The sequence below is a fragment of the Diadema setosum genome, chromosome 9 (genome assembly GCF_964275005.1).
Source record: "Diadema setosum chromosome 9, eeDiaSeto1, whole genome shotgun sequence".
NCBI lineage: Eukaryota > Metazoa > Echinodermata > Echinoidea > Diadematoida > Diadematidae > Diadema > Diadema setosum.
The window spans coordinates 2,111,900-2,139,005 of NC_092693.1; the positions used below are offsets into that span (position 1 = coordinate 2,111,900).

The following is a 27,106-nucleotide window of genomic DNA, read 5'->3' on the forward strand; positions in this document are numbered from 1 at the left end:
ATAATAAGTTCCATGTATTACAGTGTACCACCAAAATGGACATTTATTATGATAAAGCATTCTTTCCTGCATTATGATGAACGAACGTCGTTCGTTCATCATAATGCAGGAAAGAATGCCCTAGGCTGAATTCGAACTCAAGACCTTCCATGCCTTCCTAAGGAAAGGCATTTCCCTCCAGTGTAAAAAAAAAAAACACAAAAAACTTTCAAACGGAATCATTAAAAGTTTGTTCGGGGTGTTTTGTGTGAGTGTGTGTGTGTGTGTGTGTGTGTGTGTGTTCAGCAGTGTACGTGTCTGTTTGAGTACGTCTTATTATCTCCAAGGGTAGGTACTAATCTGCATCTTCCCGTGATATTGCCGGTTACTTTTTTCATTTCTGTTTTGTGCCTGCCATAGCATGTGCTATGAATTCTCTCTGTGCTCATTTTATATTGTCGATCAGGGGCGGATCCGGGAATTCCATAAAGAGGGGGCGCTTCTACATAATTATTTCCCTTTGTTTTGGCAAAAAAAAAAAAAAAAAGAAAGAAAGAAAGAAGAAAAAATGGGGGGGGGGGGGGAAGGCATGCCCGGTGCGCTCCCCCTGGATCCGCCACTGTCGGTGAATTTTAAATTACATATGATTTGATTTCTGTTATTCTATTTCAACAAGCCTCTGATTTTCACTGAATTGTAGGCGTACCTGTTACATTTTGTAAAAGTTTTATACTGTATTTCCATACTCCATGCGATTCTTATTACTTCATAACAATCATGTATGAACTGAATGGAATTGATCTAACACTAAATTGCGCATGTACGTCTTTTCAAATGTATTAGCACCACTGCTGTGACAGCACAGATCTTTGACTCTTTTACTGTAACTAGCTAATGATATAGTTGTTGTGACAAATACAATTTTTACATATACTTCCAAGTCAACTCATGACCAATGATCAGGAGACTAATAACGACCACTCTTCAATAAAAGGACAGATTCCTATGTTATCCCAAACTTTTACGAGTCATAATTCGCGCCCAAATCAGTCGGAGAGGCACTGATTGAAAATTCGGCAAGTTGTCTGACACAGTCTTACTCCTCCAGATGTTTTATCATATAAGTGTTATGTGTTAGACATTACTTTCTACGTTAAAATTCACGAGTTAACTACTGAGTGTCTAGGAAAAGTCTACGTTCATACAGCTGCGACCCATAAAACATGCATGCGTACAAGGTGATGACATAATCATAAAGCAAAATGTCAAAACCTCATCATTTTCATTGGACTATTTAGCAGTATCTCTTTGGAAGTCTGAATTAAATGGTCACAATTTTCAGTATTTCAAAAGATAAAACGTTTGTGCTGTAGAACCGGCCCGAGAAAACAGCTTGACAGGACAAAATTGTTTGTTCGGCGAGTGTGACGCTACCACTAATCTGTAGGGCTATATCGGTATGACTGTGGCAGTATGAAACACAAAATACATTTTTTTAAAACTCCATAATTCTTTTTTATCACATGAAATACAATTTTATATTTTTTTTAATATCAAGATTGATATCTAAGTTGTTTAAAACAATGTAATTAATTATACATGAATTTGATGAATATCTACACCCCTCTTGGAAAAATCCATTATGAAATGCCCGGATGTTATTATTCCTTATGCAGTGTGCAGCCGTAATGGCGACCAGTAGAAGTGATCCGTAGTTCGGAGATAAAATTACGGAGTTTCAACAATTTCTTGGTGCTGGAGGTGACAAAATATCATCACCATGGTTTGTAAAAAGGAGGTTATAGCGTGGTTTTGTGATCTTAGCGTGTACAGAAGGATTGATTTTCTTTGCGCGCTGATGGATTGTTGCAGCCCCATCGAACTGCGATTCCTTGGAACTTATGTTGAAAGTCTGGGGCGAAGGGACTACGATCGGCTGAGGGAGTCCGAACTTCATGCTAACGATGTGTCATATTTGTCCAAATTGACGAATATAACTGATATAAGGATTCTTGATAAAGTACTAACTAGTCTTGCATTGATGAATTCAAGATGTACTGATGGTGCAACTGTGCTATATCGAACGCTAAAGGAACATACCGACGCCATCTTATCGAATGGCTTCAGAACTCGAAATCCTCACACTGAGACGGACGAGAAGGTTGTCCTTCTTGCTGTCATGGCCCTCAATCATCCTGCCTTCACGTTCAGTCAGAAGCAGGCCCTTAGGTGCCAACTCTATGCACTTTTGCAGGCTGTAGAGGGCAAGGTTTCTCCAGAGGTAACTGGCCTGTAGAAAAAAAAAAAAAGCAAAAATTGAGATGATATAAACCTTGCACGCATTGCCTTTCCAAACATTTGATTAATATGTCCCGACATACAGTTGTAAATTAGTCTACGTCATATTTTTAACTGGAATGGAGATGGAAAGTCACATTTATTTTTACTTGATGTAACGTCGCCTACCATGAATTCGCCAATCATTCATGCACCTGTCACTGTTTATCCCTCTCGTACTTTATTAAATTATTTCATGTGTGTGACTCTTTTTTACGTCTTTTTTAAGCGACAAGTAAAAAATAAAAAAAGTCCTTCTGTCACAGTGAAAAATCTGTGTGGCCGTGAAGAACTCTATGGCCATGTGTGTTTGAATTCAGTAGGAGAGTGGATAGTATCACCGGACACTTTTTTCATGGCTCTGAGCACCGTACTCGGAGGATGAAATTTCGGCCAAAAATAACACTGTTATTTACAAATTCCTGAGAGTACGAATTCAGCAAAATTATGAAAATTCTTCACTCTGATTTTTGGAAAATAGACTTCAAAAACTACCCCTCTACAAAAAGTTGTCTTTTAGGACGGTGTAAAATCGCATAATAATTCCAGACCGATTTTCATAATGGAATAATCAATGTTTTTCTCATCTTGTCCTTCCACCAGAATTACATTCATACCCACAAATTACAATTCACTGTACACATTCTTACTTGGCAGACGACAAAGGCAAAATCTGGAAATGAGGCTCAAATGTGTATTGTAAGGTAAAAGGTCTAACATGAACAATTCAAAGAATTCATGCAATAAAATCTTGTGATAAATCAACATTTCTTAATCTGAGGTGAAATGTGAATTTCTTAGCGTTTTCACGCGAGTACGCACGCACAGTCGTGCATGTGGGTCTGATGCAGGTGCATTAACTTGTGCAAACTGCACACTGGTGACTCGCGTTGGTACTCTTGTCGGGTCACTAGATGGAAAAAACCAAAAAAAACATGTTTTTCCCCATAAATTTATGAGTTTTCATCACGAACTGCTTGGAAGAGAAAAGTGAGAAATTTTAACATGACGAGATCATCAAAGGATGAAGTATCAGTTTTTCTTGTTATGTTTTTATAAAAAGTGGCAACTAAATGGTAATTTATTTTAGAAAAAAATAGCGAGCTTTATAGAACTGCGATGCTAATCCTACTCCAGACACTACAGTGTGCAGCTATCAGGCAAAAAATGTTCCACACACGTGACTAGACCTGGTGCAATATGTACATTGCGAGAGGGCTATTCCCACCATGCAATCCGGGAGGGGGCGCGTCACAACCACGGGTGTCACAGATCTAAAGCTTGCTAATGTTACATTACCACATGCTCTTCTCGTAAGCTGAATGTGATATAGATAGGAATATTTATACAATTATATTGGCCCATATGACCCTACTGATAGCAATTCTTAGGTACGAGATACAATATGAATGACCAGTGTAGTAGTCTGTTCGACTGACTAAAGAGTCTTACATATTTGTGGAACTTGGTTTCACACTGGAATGATGTACAAGACTTCCTTGTGGGAGGGGGTACATTTTTAGAGGAAGTCTTTCCTGATGTTTCTAGCTGTGGTGTTGAAAAGAACTGAATTGATATGCTCTTGCAGTTTTCACTGTAGCTTTTGTCACTTCCTACTTCTGAGATAGATCATATCCAAGTGATTTACAAAAGTCAAAACAGAAAAAAAAATCATTCAAATAAATGATAATTCAAAATTACAAGCCGTTGTAAATATGATCAGATTTCAAGTTCGCTGCAATCATTTCCGTGTAGATTGCATATTAAATAAGCAGCAAAATAGTATTTTACCCAAGTAGTAGATGCTACAGGATTGTGACAATTGAGAAAATGACTGATTTACAGACTTATTACAGTGTTGTACTTGGAATAAAAGTTACATTGCTACTGTATATTAATGAAGCAAGTGTAGAACAACGTATGGCCTTCAACATATGCGAAGAGATCTATGACTAATCATTTTAGAGGTTGATAAATCTCTCCTGTTGGATTTAATACTTTCATACCATGGCGTGAAATAATTATTGTGGATGGTCGCCATTTCTGATAGCTGTGCACAAATTAATGGAAAATTGCAATTACAAACATTTCAGATGTGCACACAGTGATTACTCCTAAAGCAATAGCCAGCATTAAACCAGCCATAAGTTTCTTCAAGGAGAGATGAATAAGCCAGTTCGGGGTTAGCTCATGGGCACATCGGTACAAATGACCTTTCTTCTTTCTCAGTTGATTAGGCACTCCACGAGTTTTCAAGCGAGAGAAGGTATTTCAGCTTACCCGACGTAACAATTTATGGAATTCATCAGTCAAGTTCAAACAAAGAATAAACGTGCGTAGACCAGGTGACCAGAATGATCCATCAATTAGCACTTTGGAAAGCATCCATTTCATTATTTTACATTGAATGTATGAACAATCTTTTTCTATTGATATTGTCTAATACCACTTTTGCTGTCAGGTGGATGTGCTGGCAAGCACCACTCATAATGATCACTTGAATAATCATTACATCACAGATGCTTATCTCAGTGAATAAAAAACCAACATGCTCTGCCGGTACAGATGACCTTTTTCTGCTCATGCTCAAAGTGGAACCCCGAACTGGCTTATTCATTAGAACAGCTCTTTGTCGTGTGTGTATTTTTTTTTTTTTTTTGGGGGGGGGGGGGGACATCTGGCATGCGGGATTGTAGTTCCCTGGAGTAGCCCCAGGCGATTCTCTCATGGACTATTTGACTTCATGTGACAACAAAGTTTCTTCCAGGATATACAACACAAAAATTGTACCTGGTGCTTCATTTCTCATTTTACAGTCTTTGGAAATCAGCTGATGACATGATGTTCCTACATGGTAAAATAAATAGACATGTCATTAACCACCTGCCATTAACACCTCTACAAATTTGCCTCCATGCAAAGTTTTGATATTATGTATCAACTGATTTACAGTGGATTATTGCTGAATCTGCAGGTAATATTTGAAAATCAAAACTGGCCTCCCATGTGTCAGTCAGTATTCTTTTGTAATTGATTTCATACACTCTTTACAGTTCTTGTTCTACTCCTGGTTTTGTGCATTCATCTATCAAAGGTCATACATGTGTACAATGTACATGCTTTATTGCCAAACACTGAATTGTGCAGAAACTTGTAAATTTTGCAAATGTTTATCGTGATGATGTGATGAGCTAACACAGTTACAGTATACTTGCAACTGTCTGCATGGATGCACTGACTGCATGTAGACACAAATATTTATGTGCATCTCTAGCTGAAAAGGAATAAATATGGAATGCAGAAATATTGAGCCAATATTTCAGGGTAGTAAATATGTAATTAGGTTGTAATTAAAAAGTGAGCAAAAAAAAAAAAAAAAAAAAATTAGCGAGATTTGATTGCAATATGTAGATATGCATACTTTACTCATATGCAGAGCTGTCATCTGGGGTTACCGTACTAGTATTCAGTGATTTCCCTGGCAATATAATAGTACAATATTATTCTTCTCCAATATTTAAAATGGACATTTTTTCCCCTATTGTATTTGATTTAGCATGCATGACAATTTTCCAATTTTCAAAATGTGTTATATTCTGGAGGACCCAGATTCAGCAAATATCTGGCAGATTTGGCCAATGACAACATTGCATTTTGTTGTGATATTAAAGTCCAACGGCCTGTGGACATACTTTTGCTGACTACAGTACAGGGGTATTGGTTTGCATTTCTTTGTTATCAAACTAGTTTTTGTCAGTTCAACAACAGTAAACTTATCAAGGATGTACACTTTTTGATAGAGTTGTCATTCCCTCATGCAAAGTATTGATAATAACAGTTTCAGTGTCATTTACATGTACATTGTGAGTTTGGTTTCAGAACTTGTGGTGTACTGTCATTGTGACAAGCTATAGGAATGACATATATAGTTTTGATGAGATTTTATGCTCTCTTGAAACTGAACTTTCTTTTCTCCTTCTGTTTCAATGATACATATGATCCTTGGACCTGTCACATTCATTCGTTGTCATCAGCTACAAGTAAACATGTTTTAGCAATATTGAGTTCACAGTATAATGTGCTCAAAGTTGGGTTTCACTTTTGTTAGTGCTTCATGCCATAAACACATTAGTATTCTGGAGTATAAATATTGCTAAATGTCTTGAGTGAAATTAACCTGCTTGATCATTCATAATCATGAATGATTATATTCAGCTGATATAAGATCAAAGTACAAAAATACTTATTGACAGAATGCGGAGTGGTTCTGTTGTTTGTTATTTATTTGTTTTCGTTTTGTTTTGTTTTGTATTTTATAAGCTCCATACTCTGGCTTTATCAGATATATAAGCATTCCAGTTTTCTCTTAGTTTTTTTTTTTTTTTTTCTGAACATATTTCCTACTGTAGGATGAAGAAATGGACCATAATCAACAAGGGACCACTGAAACTGTCGCTTCCAAAGATGTCAAGGAGCAACTTGTGAGTGCCTCAAATTCTAGTTTGGAAAAAGGGGATGACAAGACAAACAACACCCAGGATTCCCCACAAGGTAAGCATTGTGTTTGAATTTTTAAAAAACACATTTCAAATATAGTATTATTTGTGTAACATACATGTACATACAGTATATCACATTGCTAAAGACTTGCAGGATTCACTTCAAAATGTAACATGTTTACACACCGATAATAATGCTTTTCTAAAAGTCTCTACATTTTTTTTATTTTATTTTTTTTTTTTGCATGTGCGTACATACATTGTACTGTAGTTTGTACAGTAAGAATTGATGCTGAATGACAGTGAAGTACACTCTGCCCTTGCATAACACCATTGTGTGTGAAAATATCTTAACTACACAGGAATCAAGCAGTTCTCAGAGTGTAGTCTAAGAGAACAAACCATGTGATAACCTTTTATCAAGTGAACTAGAGTTGTGGATTGATGATTATTACGAGAATGGAAATATTTTTTAGTGTTAACGAATGAGTTACTGGATACACTTTGTATCTTCAGTCCAGTTATCATGTGTGCAGAATATGCAGAGTGGCTATGCTGGGTATACATATAAATCAGTACAAGATTATATTGCAGTTGCGCACATTATATTGTGGGGGGAAACCAGAGATCACATCAAATCATTAATGTTGAAGAAGGTTAGTGTTGATAGCACTTGTACAGAAAACCTTGTAGGAATATTTTCAATTGAATATAAACACTAATGGCAATGCTAATTTGTAGAAATTGTCTATCCATCCACCCCAACCAAAATAGACAAATTGTGATGTCAGTGTATGGTCACTGTTACGGTCAGTACATAACATGTTTTTACTGTACATTGTCCTTGTGGCATGTTGCCAAGTGTCATTCCATACACTTATCTCAGAATAGCTCAACACTCCATCTGGCAACATTGTGTGTTAGTTAACAAATTTTAGGCCTGATAAAGCAAAGGCCACTTGCATTGTAAATATTACATAACAATTGTTTTTCGTGTGCATTTTGATGGCAACATAATTGAACAATTGCAGTCAAATGTCAAAGCAATATCATGTGAAGGATGCACCTTAGCAGCCAATACAATACATGCATGTACATTGGGGGGGGGGGGGGGAGAAGCCTTGAATTTCTGAGGAATAGGAACTTGGCAAGTTACGGAAATTATTTGTTTGCACAGAATACTATACACCTTAAAGGGAAGATAAACCCTAAAAGCAATGTGGATTGAGAGAAAGCAGCAACATTAGTAGAACGCATCAGTGAAAGTTTGAAGAAAATCGATGCAAAAGTTATGAATTTTTAAAGTTTTGGTGTTGGAACGGCTGGATGAGGAGACTACTAGAAGTTATGACGTATGAGTGGACAACAATACAAAGAAAATATAAAGAAAATTCTACAAAAATCCATTTTTCATGAAAATTACAAATTCCGGCAACTTGATACTGACATATGTTAAGGGTAACAATTATTCCCCCCTGCTTTCTGAAAGCGGTTAGTCAAGTGCTTTTTCATAATGCTAGAAAAATGAATTTTTGTTGAATTTCCTCAAACTTTCACTGATGTGTTCTACTAATGTTGCTGCTTTCACTCAATCCACATTGCTCTTTGGGTTTACCTTCCCTTTAAAGGAAAAATTATGAATTCTATAGTATGGTTTGTGTATTGGCTCTGACATACTTACACATCTACAGTAGTTACCGGTAATGTGCGAGCTATTGTTATTCACAAAGAAGTAATCACCATAATGTTTGGATGGCGTCATGTAGAAGATATTTTTAAACTCTCACATACAGTAGTAGTTTATGTCTAGTCTGTGTTCATTTTTGTTATTGTGTGTGTTTGTGATGCTACGCGTATGTTGGTGCAGTGAGTGAGACTGTCATCAAAACCATGCATTTAAGAAGAGATAATTAGTGAAACATACTCTTTGATGACATGGATTGCTGTTTTTTTTTTATTATTATTATTTAGATAGTACTGCAAAATAGCATGAAATACAGACATTTACATGATGCAAGGCCAAAAATGAAAGAATTTAAAAAAGAAGAAGAGAGGTTTCATTGCCTAATTGCAATTTGTAGTTGATATGGTATAGTCAGGGACACAAATTTCAGGAAAAACTTAATGTAGAATCCTACATTTTATTGTAATGTTTTGATAAACTTGCCAGTTTACTGGTCACTGATGAACTTATCAAACTATAAAGCAAGAACTATAATACAGGTAAAGTGATTTTTAACGTGGATCACAGTTGATCTACTTGCTATACTGTACCAGTAGGTTCTATGTTCCATGAATCATCAAGTATTGTCTGGTATGAAACTTCAGGCATGACTGATAGTTTTGGGGCACTTGTTTCTTTTGACTCTCCCTTTTCTCTGTATTCATGTACATGTGTAGGTGGGCCTGGCTAGTTTAGGCAGCCCATTTTCAATTGCCCCCCCCCCCCCCCCCATGTGATGGTTTCATCTTGACAGTGTGACCAATGACAGACAAATAACACTCAATAATGTGCTCACTCAACCTGTATTTTTCTTACTCGCAACCGAGAATTACAGTGGTAGTGTTAGTACAATGTAGAGTTGTCCAAAATGAACCCACCTGTTCTAATGTGACCCCAGCCTGACAGAGATTAACATTCCTTCATGGCTGTGGAGCACAGCGTCACTTGTATTAAACACCAGCATCCAATGCTGCTAACATTCTTTTTCAGTAAACTTCATTAGACACACAACCCAGACATAGGCCTACACCTTTGTGAATGTGCATGTAGGCATGTGGTTTCATTTCCAAGCTTAAACATTAGTAGTCCGGGAGCCAGCGAGGGTCAGCCTAGCTGAAAAGGTTACCAATTTTTATGTATATAGCAATTTAGTACATACGCCCCTAAGTATGGAAATGCACGTCTGGCTGGTCATCGGTGGTGGGTGTGGCCAGGAGGGCCAAAAAAAGGACCCCTCAAAATTAGGCTAGCCTAGCTGGAAAAGTAACCCCATGAAAACAACTGGAACTTGTTCGTTACACTTACAGGATAAATGAATGACCATTGCCAGACGTTTTAAGTGGTGGGGGGTAGCCGCCAGACGCTCTTAAAGGCCCAACTCCAGCTAGGCTAGCCTAGCTGAAAAAGTAACCTCATGAAAACCACTGGAACTTGTTCGTTACACTTACAGGATAAATGAATGACCATTGCCAGACGTTTTAAGTGGTGGGGGGTAGCCGCCAGACGCCCTTAAAGACCCAAATTTTTCCAGCTAGGCTAGCCTAGCTGAAAAAGTAACCTCATGAAACCCACTGGAACGTGTTCGTTACACTTACAGGATAAATGAATGACCATTGCCAGACGTTTTAAGTGGTGGGGGGTAGCCGCCAGACGCCCTTAAAGACCCAAATTTTTCCAGCTAGGCTAGCCTAGCTGAAAAAGTAACCTTGTGAAACCCACTGGAACTTGTTCGTTACACTTACAGGGTAAATGAATGACCATTGCCATACGTTTTAAGTGGTGGGGGGTAGCCGCCAGACGCCCTTAAAGACCCAACTTTTTCCAGCTAGGCTTGCCTAGCTGAACAAGTAACCTTGTGAAACCCACTGGAACTTGTTCTTTACACTTACAGGATATATACATGACCGTTGCCAGCAACGTTTTAAATGGTGGTGGTGGGGGGGGGGGTAGCCGCCAGACGCCCTCAAAGACCCAATTTTACCAGCTAGACTAACCTATATATAGCTGGAAAAATAACCTCCTGAAACCCACTGGAACTTGTTCTTGTGATACACTCAAAGGATAATTGAATGATTGTTGCCAGACAATAGCCGCCAGACGCCCAAAGACCAAACTCTTACCAGCTAGGCTAGCCTAGCTGAAAATTAGGAAAGTAACCCCATGAAACCCACTGGAACTTGTTCTTACGCTTTCAGTGGTGGGGCGTAGCCCTCAGACGCTCTCAAAGACCCAATTTTACCAGCTATAAGGTTCACATATTTCAGAAATAATAGCAGTGTAATTCCATAACTATACCGCTTGCTTGCGAGTTCACCTGTCTATGCATACCTTATTCTTTTGTTCTGCTTCCTTGAGCCCCAACTCATGCATTCTTATGGTGACTCTCACATGTCATCATCCTTGTTCATTGCAGTTTGTTCTATTTTTTGAAAATATTCTTATTCTTCATCCCAATTATCACAAATTCTGAAACTCTGTCCTCAGTATAACTAATTCATAGTTGTACAAATGTAAAAATCTGAGAATCACCCGGAGGTCTCCTTTAATGGGGGAGTTTCTTGAGCGCACAGGGAAACATGCTTTGAAATATCAATAGGGCAAGTGTTGAGACGAAATACTGTAGAAATATGAGAATATACAGTGCTGTGGTTTTGGTAGAAGAAATAGGGTATCTTTATTTGTCCTCAGTGATAACCAAAAAACTTATTTGGAAAGAATGATAGACATCAAAAAAGAATTGCCCAATCAAACATGTCGGGATTTTTCTCAAACATCAGTGTTCTCATTTTCTTTGCAGTGTAAAAAAAAAAAAAAAAAAATGCAGGGCCGGATACAGTATCCGGATGAAAATTGGTGGGATGGGCGTAAACCCGCGGGTATTATAACATGCTGACGTGAAAAAAAAAAAAAAAAAACAAGACCAAGAACTACTTTCTTTCTGTGCCCTGGGGAGAAATATTCATCAATTGCATTTTGGAAATGTTGGAAATCACAACTTTTGATGAAATTGTCTCCTACAGTATCTCTTCTTATATCATGAAGGTTTTTTTTTTATAATTAAGTTTCTTTCCTCTATGACCATGATAAAACAAACCCCTGATGATTAAAACAAAAGACAATCAAAACTTGGCAAATGAACTCTTTGGACATTAGCAAAAGGGAATACATTAACAGTTTTTGCAAACACTTTATACAATTGTCTAATACTCCATCAAGCTCATAAAAAATACAATTCTACTGCAACAAGAAATCCATTCAGTAAGACTCGTCCTCGGTGTACATCGCTTAAAATGCCAACTTTTTAAAAATAATGCCCCAGCTCTTAAATTTACTTTAAAAAGGGGAATTAAAGCTCAACACCTTTGGCCTATGACTTTTTTAGGTACCGTATCACCTTACGGTTGAGGAGATGGGTAAAGAAAATTATTAACGAAATAAAACTTATAGGAACATGCTTCACATGACCTCACCGTTTTCTTCTCTTAAGAAAGAAACGAAATCTGAAAATTGTTCAAGAGTGTTTTTGAACATAGCACATTGCAAAAGCAGAAAAAAATCAGTGTTTTTAAGAAACATAACTCACAACAACAAGGAATTCCTGTCGTGTCTAGTATTGCACGTATTTTGGTTTGGAGGGTTTAGGATGCTAATATTTCAAGACAAGTTTATGCTCCGGCACTTCAATGAACTTAACTGTAAAGTAATGATCAACCTCTCTTGGCAATAAACTCAACATTTGCTGTTCTTCAGTAAAGCATATGACAGAAACATATGAGAGACATGTCTAAAATTCATATGAATAAGCTCACAGCAACAACAAAAATACTATGTTATCTATAAACTAATACTGCATGTACTTAGTTTCGAGGGATTTAGATGCAAAATGTTATGACAAAAGCCCCTACGTGGCTACCAGCAATTAAACATCCTTCAACTTCTTTAGCAAATGAGCTCATGTGTAGAAACGTAACTCACATGAATATAATTTTATACAGTGTAAAAAGTACTTGGTTTGGAGGACATTGAGATGCCAACTTTTCAAGAATAATACACTAGCACTGACATTAACTGATGAAAAAAAGTAATGCTTAGCTTCTTTATCCAATTAGCCCATAGGTAATTCCTTGTAGTTGAAAAAAAAAAACCCGAGTACACATAAAAATATAGACTTTCCGTAACATGTATCACAGGTCATGATCTTCACATTTTTGCTCCTCTTAACTTAAAAGAAATAAATATATATTTAAATTTGTTTTAAATGACCTTTAAACAATATGAAGAAAAAAATTATGTGTCTGCAAAGGCTTGACACGTGTCTAATACTGGGTCACGCTCATATTAAACGTAGCTCACAGGAACAAGGAATTCACGTGTGTATAAAATAATGCTGCAGAGAGGGTGCAAAGTTGAACCCTTTATTGAGGGTGCGAAAATGTTCCCTTGGATACATCTTTCCACCCACACTAAGTGGTGCTAGGTTGCACCTCTTCTTGAGGGTGCATCTTTCCACCCACACTAAGGGGTGCTAAGTTGCACCTTTCTTGAGGGTGCGATCTTGCACCCTTTACCTTTCGGCGCACCTTTGCACCCCGTGTAGCCTTTACATCTTGGTGCAACTTTACATCCTTTCGTGAGGGTGCAAAGAAACACCCAAAGTTCCAAGATTGTGCCTTGTTTTGAGGGTGCAATCTTGGAACTTTGCGTGCTACTTTGTACCCTCAAGAAAGGGTGAAAGTTACACCCTCGGGAGCAACTTTGCCCCCTTGAAAAAGGCGCAATCTCTTTCCTTTAGGTGCAACTTTATGCCCGAAGGATGCAAGAATGTACCCTCTCTTGAGGGTGCAATCTTGTGCCTTATTGGTATGATGTTGCACCTATGTGGTGCTTATTTGCTCCATGACTGCTGCAAAATTGCTCCTTTAAAGGAGCAAGTCAGTGTCATCGCCTGCTCCTTTATAGGGGCAATATTGCCCATCATCTCAAGGTGAAACTTAGCATCACATAATCGGGTACGATTTAGTTCCTTAACTACTCTAAACCTTGAATAGTGCGAACTGATGTAAGCCTATTTGCTCAGAATATGACTTATGTTGTTGCACTCTGCAAAGTAAATAGGATTAGTGTAACTTGGATCTTGTGAATCATGAAATGTGTGTGCGTGTGGAATTTGTGAGTTGTGAAAATGTTAATGTAAAAGTTAACTTAGTTGTGTTTGAATAATATACTGAAACCAAAAATTTACCCAATTACCTTTTCAATATTAAAAAAAAGGTGAGCACTATATCTATCAAACAGTTAACCTTCTCGGCAAGAGTATACATCTGCATGACGGAAGAGGTGAAAATATGATATGCAGTTGTCTGGATACGTTTTATTCAAAACGTTTGAATGCGTACTTATTCACATAATCTATAAGAATAACATATTATGCTTCTTACCAGTACTCAAAGCCTCTAAAACAAGAGCATGCTTCTTACACTTCTAAAGTATACACCATATCTTAAAAACAAAATGTAAGAGGATTTAAGAAGCTGTTTGTATGCATTCAAACAAATCCATATTTCTATCTAAAATCTAAAACGTGTCTTGTTAAAGGGGAATTCGTTTTATAATGACAATGCCAATTGTCTGAAAGTCCTTATCACGACATGTCTTGGAGTTCACGCTTATTGAAAACATGAGATTCTTGGCACGTAGATTACAACTATGGTTTAAAGAGTTAACTGAGATACGCATACCGTATACGGGCATTTCGATGAAAACATTTAAATACAAGGCACTGTAAATAATATGAAAATCAAACTTGATACCAGCCCTTATCGGCAACCAATAGAGACTATGGAGGACTGCAGTTATAATTGTGTTCAGATATTGTTTTGGGTGATACACGCATGCCGACTGATTTGGGATCAATTCGAGTCCCTCGAGCTGAGATTCCGGAACTGCAATGAGCAAACCATCATTATGCATAACAAAGTGACTGAGAATAATGCATGCACCAGTTTCTGTTTCGTTGTTCTATACACAGAAAGTTGTTTCGTTTTCCAATCCTGTGCAGGCACACAGATTTTACAGAATTCAATCATCTTTGGCTATAACGCCATGGTCGCGTGCAAAATGAATGCAGCTTATCTAACTTAACCTGTAGTTACTGAATAGGGGACTACTGTATATTCAATTTATACATTATTAATCGGATGATAGAACCTGTCAAGAGTAAATTGCGGATATCATATACCATTGTCAAATTCACTTTAATTCTATAAATAGTATCAATGGAATGTTATGAACCACTTCAGCATTAACAATCATTATCATAATTATTTCCCTGAAACGGCTGCATTTGTATGAGAGGGAAGAGTTTGGCATCATACATAGCAAGAGTCGTGACTACAAAACTAAATAGGCTACATGTATTATACAAGGTTTTAGGACACTTTGAATCATGCCCCCCCCCCAAAAAAAACAAAACAAAACAAAACAAAACAACAACAACAACAACAACAAACAAACAAACAAACAAACCAACAACTTAGTGAAATGTTGTACAATGTATGCCCTACTTCCATTAACCTATGATCTTTGACCTTTGAATACATGGCCCGCATTTTTTCAACGAATAGGCATTTGGATGCAACGTAGGTAATATATAAAAGAAAAAATGTTTTAGGAAAATACATTCACTTCAGAAATGATTATGGAACAAATAGCAAAATATTGACACGTTCACTTCTTCCGTAATGACATGACATAAAACTTTCCTCACCGAATTGTTCTGCCGTAATTCATGAGCAAGTCATGGATATATACTTAGTTCGATTAAAAGTATACATTGAGTCATTGCAAAAGCATCTAATGAAAAGTATGCTTCAGAACTACATCATTGTCATTTATTCTATAACACTAATAATATAGAGCTATTGGTCCGCCATATTGCCTAACAGGTCGTTGTCCTCCTATCACTATACCACGTTTGTTTAGCAAATAAGGCACAGAATTTAATTTTGCACTTGTTGCCAAAGACTCTAATCTTCTTTACCGCTATTCCCAGACATGTATGTTGGTGCTGTATGAATTAGAAACGGAAGCTTACAAATATTCACCATCTAACAAGGCAAAAGCGAAGTGATGTCTCGTCCACGTATCGACTTTGTGATTACAGAGATTTTCAAATGGCATAGGCCTAGTTCATTGACTTTTTGACTGTTGACGTAGTCGGACTTCACCAATATTAACACTTGACAGCAATCATTAGATGATCTGAGGAGTGAATTTAGCTGAATTTGGTGGTCATATAGCTCAAAAGTGTGGAAAGTTATTGAAAGAACACCAGAATACTATGTCGACAGTGTTTATCAGGTGAGATACAAACATAGAACAAGTTCCAGTGGGTTTCAGGAGGTTACTTTTCCAGCCATCAGGGCTATAGTCTACTCTCTAAAAAAAAATCGAGTGAAAATATTCACTCTAAAAAGAGTGAATACAAAAAAGAGTGAATTTCGAGTGAAATTGGAGTGAATTTTGAGTGAAAATGTTCATTTTCACTCATTTTGGAGTGACGTCAGGGAGCACTCCAAAATCTTCGAGTGATCCCTGACGTCACTCCAAAATGAGTGAAAATGAGCATTTTCACTCAAAATTCACTCCAATTTGACTCGAAATTTCACTCTTTTTTGTATTCACTCTTTTTAGAGTGAAAATTTTCACTCGATTTTTTTTTAGAGAGTAGCTGGTAAAATTGGGTCTTTGAGGGCATCTGGCGGCTACCCCCCCCCCCCCACTTCTTAAAACGTCTGGCAACGGCCATGCATATATCCTGTAAGTGTAAATAACAAGTTCCCGTGGGTTTCATTAGGTTATATTTTCAGCTAGGCTAGCCTAGCTGGAAAAAGTTGGGTCTTTAAGGGCGTCTGGCGGCTACCCCCCACCACTTAAAACGTCTGGCAATGGTCATTCATATATCCTGTAAGTGTAACGAACAAGTTCCAGTGGGTCATTAGGTTACTTTTTCAGCTAGGCTAGCCTAGCTGGAAAAATTTGGGTCTTTAAGGGCGTCTGGCGGCTACCCCCCACCACTTAAAACGTCTGGCAATGGTCATTCATTTATCCTGTAAGTGTAACGAACAAGTTCAAGTTGTTTTCATGGGGTTACTTTTCCAGCTAGGCTAGCCTAGCTGGAAAAATTTGGGTCTTTAAGGGCGTCTGGCGGCTACCCCCCACCACTTAAAACGTCTGGCAATGGTCATTCATTTATCCTGTAAGTGTAACGAACAAGTTCCAGTGGTTTTCATGAGGTTACTTTTTCAGCTAGGCTAGCCTAGCTGGAGTTGGGCCTTTAAGAGCGTCTGGCGGCTACCCCCCACCACTTAAAACGTCTGGCAATGGTCATTCATTTATCCTGTAAGTGTAACGAACAAGTTCCAGTTGTTTTCATGGGGTTACTTTTCCAGCTAGGCTAGCCTAATTTTGAGGGGTCCTTTTTTTGGCCCTCCTGGCCACACCCACCACCGATGACCAGCCAGACGTGCATTTCCATACTTAGGGGCGTATGTACTAAATTGCTATATACATAAAAATTGGTAACCTTTTCAGCTAGGCTGACCCTCGCTGGCTCCCGGACTATAGGGCCTGAATTCACAAAGGTGGTACAATTGAAAACATGGTTTAAACCATGGACAATTTGTATGGGAGTGCCAAGTGTCGCATGGCCTATTTCGTTATGAAATCTGTCATTTCGTCAACGAAATGACCATTTATTTGATGAAATGTTCATTTTGTTAACAAAATGATAATTTCGTCGACGAAATGTTATTTCAGTATAAAAATGGTCATTTCGTTGATGAAATGACTGAATATTGTACAGCAGTTCAGAATAAACACACATGCTACCAAGAAGTATACAATGTAGAATGCGGACATTGCACAAGCATGTGAGTTTGAAGTGTGTCTTTTGTAAAGCTGCATGGTGGCACATGTAGTGCACCCACACATGTGTATACTTGTACAAGTGAGTAGCAGCTTGACTCCCGTTCAGAGACACACCGAGATGCAAACTTGTACGTGCATCTGGTGCTGGATTGCAATGCTGTCTTAGGTACGTGTACTGTCTGAGGCCATCATAGAGCAGTGTGTCTCTGTGGGTATATACAAGTGTAGGGTTTTGTGCAGCTGTATTCCACATTGTCTACTGATCTTTGTTTAGAAGTTCCTCTGTTGGAATCCTCTGGGATGTGTTCTAACCCCTCTTTATGGCAAGTTCACAAACGCTGCATACTGGGAAGACCAAAATGTCAACAAGGCTGCTGTGATTCTGATGTCTAGTTGACATTACACTGTCAATTGCATGTCATGTGTTTTGGCATTTTGTTCTGTGCATGGATCAGCTCTGCATTTTGCATAGGAAAGAATGACTGCCTATTTCACACACTTTCCATTCCCCAGTGGAAACTTATTGTACTTTTAAAAAATGACGTGATCATATTTAAATAGTGCACAGTATCACAATCTACCATTTTGATTTTGTGTGTGCCTTGTAGTTCATGGAATGTCCAGAGTACATCGTGTATCTTCCAAAAAGTATAATAATGTTGCATAAATTCTTATAAATTAGCATATATACTACAGTGAATAGCCCTGATTAGTTCCACTTCTTCCTCAAAGTTGATTGGATATCAGCCACCCTTCTGACTGTTTCAATCAATGCATGCAGTAGAATGAACAGCTTAACAAGTGATTGAGATAGGCCTACTAATTAATATCAGCAAATCATGCTCCATATACGTAGAGAAATGCAGCAAAGCAGTCACTAGTGAAACCACAAAATAGATTTATTGTGAGTAAATTATTGTGCTTTCATTGTGATTTATATGAATGCATAGTGATCTGATTTGAGCTTTACTTGCAGAAATATGTGAGTTACTATCCAAGACTGTGTGCACTCCAGGAAAGACTCAACAAATAGTGACATTCTGACATGTCTCTGGTCTTCTTTGACTTTTATTAAAGGCATTAAATCCCCTCTTAGTGGAAAATTTGCATTATAAAACATTATATAACCTTCACTATTCACTCTGGAATAAAAATTGCAATGTTATATCTCGAGAGAAAATTGAGATTATGCGACTGTCAGAGGTAGATTTCACACCATTTTCTCTCTGTTGATTTGCCTAGCCCTGCAGCAATATTGTGTCACTTTTGAGACACTCATGAATACCAAGGGAGAGGGTCTACAGGGAGCTCCAATCATTTGCTAGTTTTAGTTTAGAAATAGTGTTTGAATTGAGTTTCCATTTTCACATGTACATTTGTATCTCTTGAAAGACAATGCTACAATGTATCCTGAAAAATTAAGGCATCAGTGGACAGGTCTGCATGTTGCTGTTATCAGACATGGATGCTTATTCAGGTTTATGAAAGTGATACCAGTAAAAAAAAAACTTGAAATTCTTCTGAATGTAATTGTCTTGTATGAATGTAAGTCCAGTACACATTAAAAACTACGAGCAGTTCAGATTAGGTCAGGTAAACATGAATTTTGCAATAGGAAGCGATAAAAACTCCATTCTTTAACAGAGTCTTTCAGACTGGAGTCACTACGTACGGCAATGTCCGGGTAATATTAGGGTTATCTTTTTTCACCCTACCTTTTAAAACTGTCCCTGCAAAATGTTGCTTGGATGTTGTTGCGGTAACTTTTGCCAAATTCTACCCTAGCATTACCTTGATATTACCACAACACTGAGAATGCAACTGTGGTAACATTCCTTTGATACACTCAACCCACATGCGCAATATTGCAATTAGAAAATGATTGACATGCATGGATTGTATCACGATTCTCTGTAGATGTAGCTGAGATCAGTGATTGTATGTCTAGAATAATAAGCAGCGCTGGCTCGTAGTCGTGGTAGTCACATCAGTGGACACACCCCATTTGTAGAAACCTATTGGGGTAAGGTTTTCGGTGTGTGTGTTAAAACAGTACCCCTCGCTCTCTCCTACGGTTTTATTTGAATTTCAGAGGAATTCTGTTCTCCGGACATAGTTGCTACATTGTTGCGGTAAGGTCAGTTGAAATGGCTTTAAATGTAATTCACCAAAGTTTGATTGTCAAGGTAAAATCACATATGTTGAGAGTTTGTTGTTTGTTTTTTCATGGGGAAGGAAGTCATTGAAATATCAGAAGTACAAATGTATCCAGAATTGACAAAAGAAGTATGCCTGATCGAAAAATGATATAAATTAGATTGCTTTCAAATGACATATTATGTGTACATTTAGTTTTTAAAAGTGTCAATGATACGTAATGTGGATTATGTCCAATCAAGCCAGCAAAAAGTTTGTAAACCCTTTCTGTAATTATTTCAAAGCTGAAAAAATCATTGTTAAATTTGACTATCAAAGGCAAATGCCAGTTACGTACTGTATGCTCATGAGTAGGCCTACATGTATGTACAATTATGATTTGTACAAATAATGGATGAGAGATACGATACCTGGAATCAATCTGCTAATTGATAGTGTATTTTAACAAATAATGTTCCATGATGTACAATGTGCCACATTGTAATTATTTACCTTATTATTTCACATGCAATGTAGACCTACATCTATTTCTTGGTTTGAACAGATGCAAGGGGCAATTTGGCGTTGTGATATATGATTGTGTCTGTCTGGGATCAACGTGAAAATGACAGATCAGATGTTAGAAGAATTATAGCTGAACCATGTTCATCACACTTCCCTGAAATTTATTGTGTGCCTGTACCTTGTGGGCTTTACCACTTTGGTCTTCACTCATACTCTGTCAACAGTCAAAGACTTTCTTGCTGCTTGAAATGCCAGTTAAATACAGTACTGTTCCTTCCTTGTACTATTTATATCTCGGGTGAGGGGCTTTCAGTTTGACTTTAAATTAATTCATAAAGAGATCATATAAATTTTCTCCCTCGCTTACATGCCCTGTGCAGTAGGAGCAGACAGCCTGTTCGTACTGTACAATACACAGTGTCACATTTGCTCACATGCCATTTGCACTTTCATAGTGCTGAGTTTGCAAGCAACTGGGAAGGGTACCTGAAAACAGGGGCTTTAGGCTGGAGCGAGCACATGTCGAGGAATGTCTGTACAGTAGATATGGATGGTCCTCAGCACACATAACATTGTGCACAGCTTATAAGTAGGCCTGTCTGAACAAGTAGATGCCCTTGATATTTATCATAATGTTGTAAGACTGCTAGCTATCTCTGACCTTTGCCTGACCTTACCAACATAGCCAGCCAGTTGAACTGAAAGACGACAGATTACATGTACTTTGGCTGGATTTCAAAATGTTAAGGGGATTTTCAAATCTTTTTGACTTGCCAGGTTAAGACTCAGATGAAACATGAGGGGTGTAACTTGAATGTATGAGCGTATGTAGTGTGCATTTCTTGGTACATCTGTCAATACAAGGTTGATAAACTACATGAAGGCCTGCAGTTATGTACAGTGTATGTCACAGGGCTGTTTGACTTATGGAACTCTTCAAAAAACAAGCTACAAAATATCCATTCATGATGCTGACAAGAGTTTTGTGACATAGGTCGGAAATGTATACTTGCCTTTGTACTGCTTTTCCTAGATATAGTGCACTGTCAATATGCATACTGAACACTTGCCCTCTGAGCTAGCAGAGAAAGTGTATGAAAAACTTGTGGTTGATATGAAATTCAGAAAATCACAAACAAGTAAGGATGTGGGCATACAGAGGAGTTTCACAAAACCTCAAGATTTCATTCAGATTGCTAAAAGAACATGTTTGTAAACATGCCAGGACAATTCCTGTAAACATGCCAGGACAATTCCTGTACATATGTACAAATTGTCTGTGCGAGTGAAATGTTAGATCACATGTCAGCTGTATAATCATAGGGGCTTGCAGTCCAGTATTGTATTAAAGTACATTCCACCTGCTTGCATAGCATTGTTATCATGATGTTACATAATGTCACACTGTCACATTGCCCCAGAGTGGAAACAGCACTCTTTTCCTTTTTTTTATGCCTCCGCCATGAAGTGGTGCCAGAGGCATTATTTCTTCTTCTTTTTTCACAGAAAGTCTTCATTGAGAATTTGGTTAAGTTTTTCTAGATACTTGTGAATGTGCAAAATATCTTTTTATAGGTTATTTTTCCTGAAAATGCAAATCATAGTCATTGTCTTCAGAAGAAAATTCATATGGACCAGGCTCATCAAGTTTGGTGATCATTGTATGTAACTCTGAGGTTGACTACATCCTGCTGAGCTGAATGGAAGGGATTTACACTGCTACTGCACCACCAAAGTGTGCCATCTTCCATGGTAGCCATGTATTCTGGTTCATGTCAGTGACAGGTTTTGGCTCTTGTCCTATAATAGTATAAAGTGAGTGAAAGGGATACCTGTGAATGAATGAATTAGAGATATAGATAGCCCTTGCCAAGGAATACCTTGTGAAATAGGAAATGATAGATTCCTGTAAAGTACATTGTAAATATACTGAAGTTCTCTCTCTTTAAAATAAATGATAATAAATGGCCTTCAGTACTAGAAAGTTGTTGCACTTTAAGAAAATAAACCAGGAAGTTGCATGTTGCTGAAAATCAGAATCTGGCAATCATATCACTTTATACTACATGTTCTCTTTGTTAATGACTAGTAAGTGTACTTGTCTGAATCAACATTGGGGTGATGTATAGGCCTAATAGTAATACCATCTTCAAGCTTCTAAATTGTTTAAATTTCCGAGGTTTGAAAAGCCATAACACTAGGCATAATGTGGAACACTCCTTCAAGTTGATTAAACACAAACATAAGGTTGCTGGACAGACAAAGTGTGAGTTATTATTACAGTGTACCTTCTACAGAGATGCTAATCGTAACTTTTTTTCAGTATTTTGTACTGTTTTTGCCAAGAATACTGCAGGTTTTAGGGGAAATACTGTTTTTCCCAAATTGTAATTACTCCACACGTCTATTGCAGGAAAGGTAAAAATATTGTTTTTCCACCAAAATATGTCTTTTCAGCTCTCAGAATACTGAAATGCTCTTTACAGGCTTGGAATCCCTGCTTTTATGTTTGATAATGATCTGTGATCCAACTAAATTCCATTGTGTAAACTATATGGCAAAGGTTAACACAGCTATGAGTCAATTCATTAGGAGAGGAAGTTAGTACAAAGCAGAGCTCTTTAATTGTAGCTAGTGTGAGTACCAGTGATACTAAATGTGAGCACGATAAAAGCCATTGAAAGTTGAGTTTCTTACTTCTCACCTTGCAGCAGGTTCTGATATTGTGCTGTGTGAGAATCATAATGTACACTGTATGTAATCATCATAGATAAGTCTACCCATCAGTATTTTTGTGTGTACAGGTACGTGTGTGTGTGTGTGGTTTTAGGGCATACTACAATTAATACTAATATATTTTCCCACTGTCCGAATACTGTACAATTTTCTCAGTGTGGAAATTTTCAAGCATTTCGCGTGACCAGAAACCAGCACGAAAATAATAACTGTTAATACTTTCGCACATCATAGATTTGTTCCACTAATAGATGTCTTGATACTGCGAAATTAGAAGCACGCGAAATTTCATCTCGCCCAGTGGAGCGCGAAAAATCACTCACGCAAAAGTAACCACCCATACACTAGGCCTTAATTACGCAAAGTCTTATGAATTTAGCATACTTGTACCAACTCATTTTACATGCCCCACTGAGTTTGTACAACGTAGCACCCTGGGATTGTAAATAAAAGATATAACTGTATTCAGCCTAGTGCAATTAATTAAAACCAGTACAATGTATGTGACAAGGGTTATGATCGCAGTCACAAATTAATTTGTACCAATTAAGTACCTGTTTATGTGCATATTGTAATAGACAAGTTTAGTGTGCTCATAGAGAATACACTTTGTACTACAGCAAAAGACCTTTTGCAAGAGTACAATTTCAGCATACAATGTATGTGTTTTAATACATTTATAGCTAGCTATTTTCAGATTAGTTGGAGAGAGTATGACCCCATAGGTTTTAGGTCATAACCTGAAGTTGCCTGAAACCGACAAACCCAGCAGGTGAGCTTAGACTTAGTTTAGCATACTGTCTGTCTGCTTGTCCCGTTAGTGGACCAGCGTTGGTGATGTTCATACCAGTGTTCAGGACTTTACATTGTTCACCAGTTTGTAGATCTCTGTTTATTTGTCTGTGTCTTTGTGTATTTTTAGATTGGTTTGTCCAGATTTTTCCTTTTTTTTTGTCTGAAAATGTGACTTTTGTCAACAATTAGGCTTAAGGGTTCAGTCACTGCAGATCCTACATGCATGAGAATTAGAATAGAATTTCTCCTTTCACATGGACTGATCTTGTACCCTTGCGAGTGTGGCAACCAATAGTGTACATTTTGCTCCTAATGGTGCATGCCAATACTGTGCAATGTCAGCAACATTTGTCATTAAATGGCTACAGGTAGAGAGAGTGAAGGAAATCTGTGTACAGATTACAAGGACTTCCTCAACTGTGGTACTCTATCAGTGCTATCAATCAGTAGATGGGGCAAGTGCTCCTGACTTGGAGGTGAATATTAGGAAGTGGGCTGGCAGAATTTGCATGTCCTCTGGGAAGTGACCTGTAGCCACCAAGTTCAGTCTCCTGCTGGCTGGGTGCAGAGTGGATGTACCGTGGAAAGGATACATGCAGTTTGGTAACACTGCACTGATGAAGTGTGCAGATGAGCCCATGTTGAGCTACTTGCAATCTGGGGTTGCTCCAAGGTCAAGCTGCCCAAGTAGTTTCCTGAACTTGTAGTTTGGATCGTGTCAGTTGCAGTTGTCTGCAACTTGTGGGAGAATGCGTGCCACAGAAGGAAAAAAAAAAGGAGGGGTGAATGTTTTATGTTAGGAGGGAGTCTTTGTACCAAAGAGCAAATCTGTATAACAATCTTATCGCAATACTAAAAGACAGATTTTTAGATTTTGCGTAATTAAGAATTTCAGTGCAAGTGAATTTCATGAATTTGAAAAGAATGTAAGTGTTAAAATTTCTTCTGACATAACATATTGTTGGTAGTTAGAAATAGCTTTCTTTGTGACATGTCTGTAACAACTTCGTGCAGTACCCATCAGCAGTAGGCCTATACCCAAAATGACCAAAAGCATTATTTTTTTTCCCAAAAAAAATGTGAGGCTAATACATGCAGCAAATGTGGTTTGCTGTCATACCTATTAGCTTCGGCGATTGTAAACGTGCAATATTCCCCCATACAGTGGATCCCTCCAGAAATACCATGAACAATCTAATACCCCATTTATACACAAAGTTGGACCCAGGAGCGCTCTTGAAGTACTTCGTCTTATGCCCCTATGAGTTTGTTCATACAGAGAGTCACTGCTCGCCAAGACCACACGAAAAGTGCCTTAGGGTATGTTTATCTAAAAATTTTCTGAGGCAGAATCACCATTCTAATCGCGTTTGAGGCATATTCTGGGGTTAGAGTATAAACGCAACCGTGTTTTCAAATGCGTTTAGAAATGCCGTTTTGAAATGCCATTCAAAGGGTGTTTTGATATTTATGCGTTTGAGACCACGATTGCCTTTCTGCGAGTAGATAAACGCAGTGCCGTTTGAACACATTTATATCCCAAGGTCAACTCCCAGCTGTTTCCCCGTTGTGTTTTCTACCCATTATTCGTGTGTGAATGATGAGGCATGTATGATGGTATGCAGTTGACTTTTACTGCCTGGGTCGAACGGCGCAAAGTAGCTGCGCGGTGACAACACCTGAATCGCGATTGTATGATGGATAGATAAACGCTGCACCCCAACAATCGCAACAATTCGCAAACGTCATTCTAAACACATTTTGAAATGCGATTCTCTCTCTCAAGTTAGATAAACGCAGCCTTAGAGGGGCATAAATGTCACAGTGACCGTCAGGTGCGTGGGAACTTCTGACATCAAAACTGTATGCACAGTGCACACCATGTAGGGCCTACCACTTCCAGAACGCTCTAAGCGTTGGTGACCATTAATATAGAGTTACGAGTGTTGCAGGAGCGCAAGAGGGGCATAACCGTAGAGCACTCCAGGGCCAGATTGTCTGTTCATGTCTAAGAGGGCTTCAGTGCTCCTGGAGCACTGTAAATGCCCTGTAAAAATGAGGTATGTAAGATTGCACCAAAAGCACTGAAAAATTTGTGTGAACAGACAAAGTGGCTCTGAACTGCTCCAGAGCTATGCCCCTCTTGAGGAAAGGTTCAGGACCACTCCTGAAACACTTGTACACTGTGACTCCTGCATAAATGGGACCACACTAATATTGTGGAGGGCTCCGGAAGTGGTATGCTGTGCGCGCTGTGCATGTGTTTGAAGTTCCTTTTAGCGTAAAGATTACCTGACACTTTATGCCGCTCTCAGTCTCAGTCACAACTTTGTATGTGGTCTCGGTAGTCGGTGACTCTCTGTCCCCGCATTGTGGGGAAGTCCAGTGCCGCAAGACTCTCCCCTCCAAAACCATAGTGTGGACGCTCACTGGGACTTGTCCCCCCATCCAGGCAAGCCAGGTCAGCTGCATTCATCAAATGTGTGCATGTGCATGGTCTGGTGTCAAGTGGCAGAGCTCGCCCCAACCCCTGATTGCCCCCGCAGCTCAGGGACAGTGGAGATAGCAATGTGGACGGTCAGTTATAAAAAAAGATATCCCTCCTGACTGTCCCCACATTGCAGGGTCCAGTGTGAATGCAGGGTAGATGAGTGGATTCAAAGCCTGGGCATTCAACGTTGAAGCACTTCAGGAGTGCTGCTGTACCCAGATTTGTCTATAAATTGCGAAAAAGTAGCCTGTACATTGTTTGCTTTGATTTTGGCATATATGTTGAACTACTAGACAGCTCGTAATACCATGCATCACCAAGAATTTTTTATCACCTGCATCTTATCTTGTATTTTACTGCTATCCAAACTTTTTATTCTGAGCAATAAAATATGTGATGATGCAGGAGGGGGGGGGGGGGGGAGGTACAACTCTTGTAGGGCACTTGCAAAATGCGGTGAACCAGGAAGTTGTATATCATAAGGTCATAGATCACGTCATATGTGCCCTGCCTTATGATCAATCAAATAGAGTGTGGAATCTCCCAAGACATCCGGCATACAAATTTTGTTACCCCCTCTGTTTCTGTTAAAAATTGTCCCTCATATTATCTCACATTAATCAGCTAAAAAGGTGGATGATGGATCACCTTGCATCACCTCAAATTTTTATCACTCAGCAGAAATAATGCACATTGTACCTCTGCATCCCTACATGGGCAGGGGATTTGTTACACCAGCAAGGTTGGAAACTTTTCCTCCTTCCAGGTTACACCCTTGCTTCTGTGCGATATTTGTCGGCTTTTATTACAGGCCTATAGGGCTACTATGAATGGGATACCAGGGAATATTGCACGAATAGAAGATGAGTGCAATATTGGCTCTAACTAGTGCAATATTATACAAATATTCAATGTTTATAAGTGCAGTGGTTCCGAATATTACATGAACGTGCAAGT

General features: G+C 38.4%; 1 protein-coding gene across 2 annotated transcripts in view; it reads left to right on the top strand.

The window, feature by feature from the left end:
- Nucleotides 1-1,672: 1,672 nt before the first annotated feature.
- LOC140232589 (uncharacterized) overlaps nucleotides 1,673-27,106 on the top strand; it is a 57,661-nt gene continuing 32,227 nt past the window's right edge. For both annotated transcript variants that reach the window (XM_072312686.1, XM_072312688.1), the window contains exons 1-2: nucleotides 1,673-2,260; nucleotides 6,726-6,867. In XM_072312686.1, coding sequence (XP_072168787.1) covers nucleotides 1,760-2,260; nucleotides 6,726-6,867 — 643 coding nt within the window. In that variant the 5' untranslated portion in view covers nucleotides 1,673-1,759. The remainder of the gene's footprint in view (nucleotides 2,261-6,725; nucleotides 6,868-27,106) is intronic.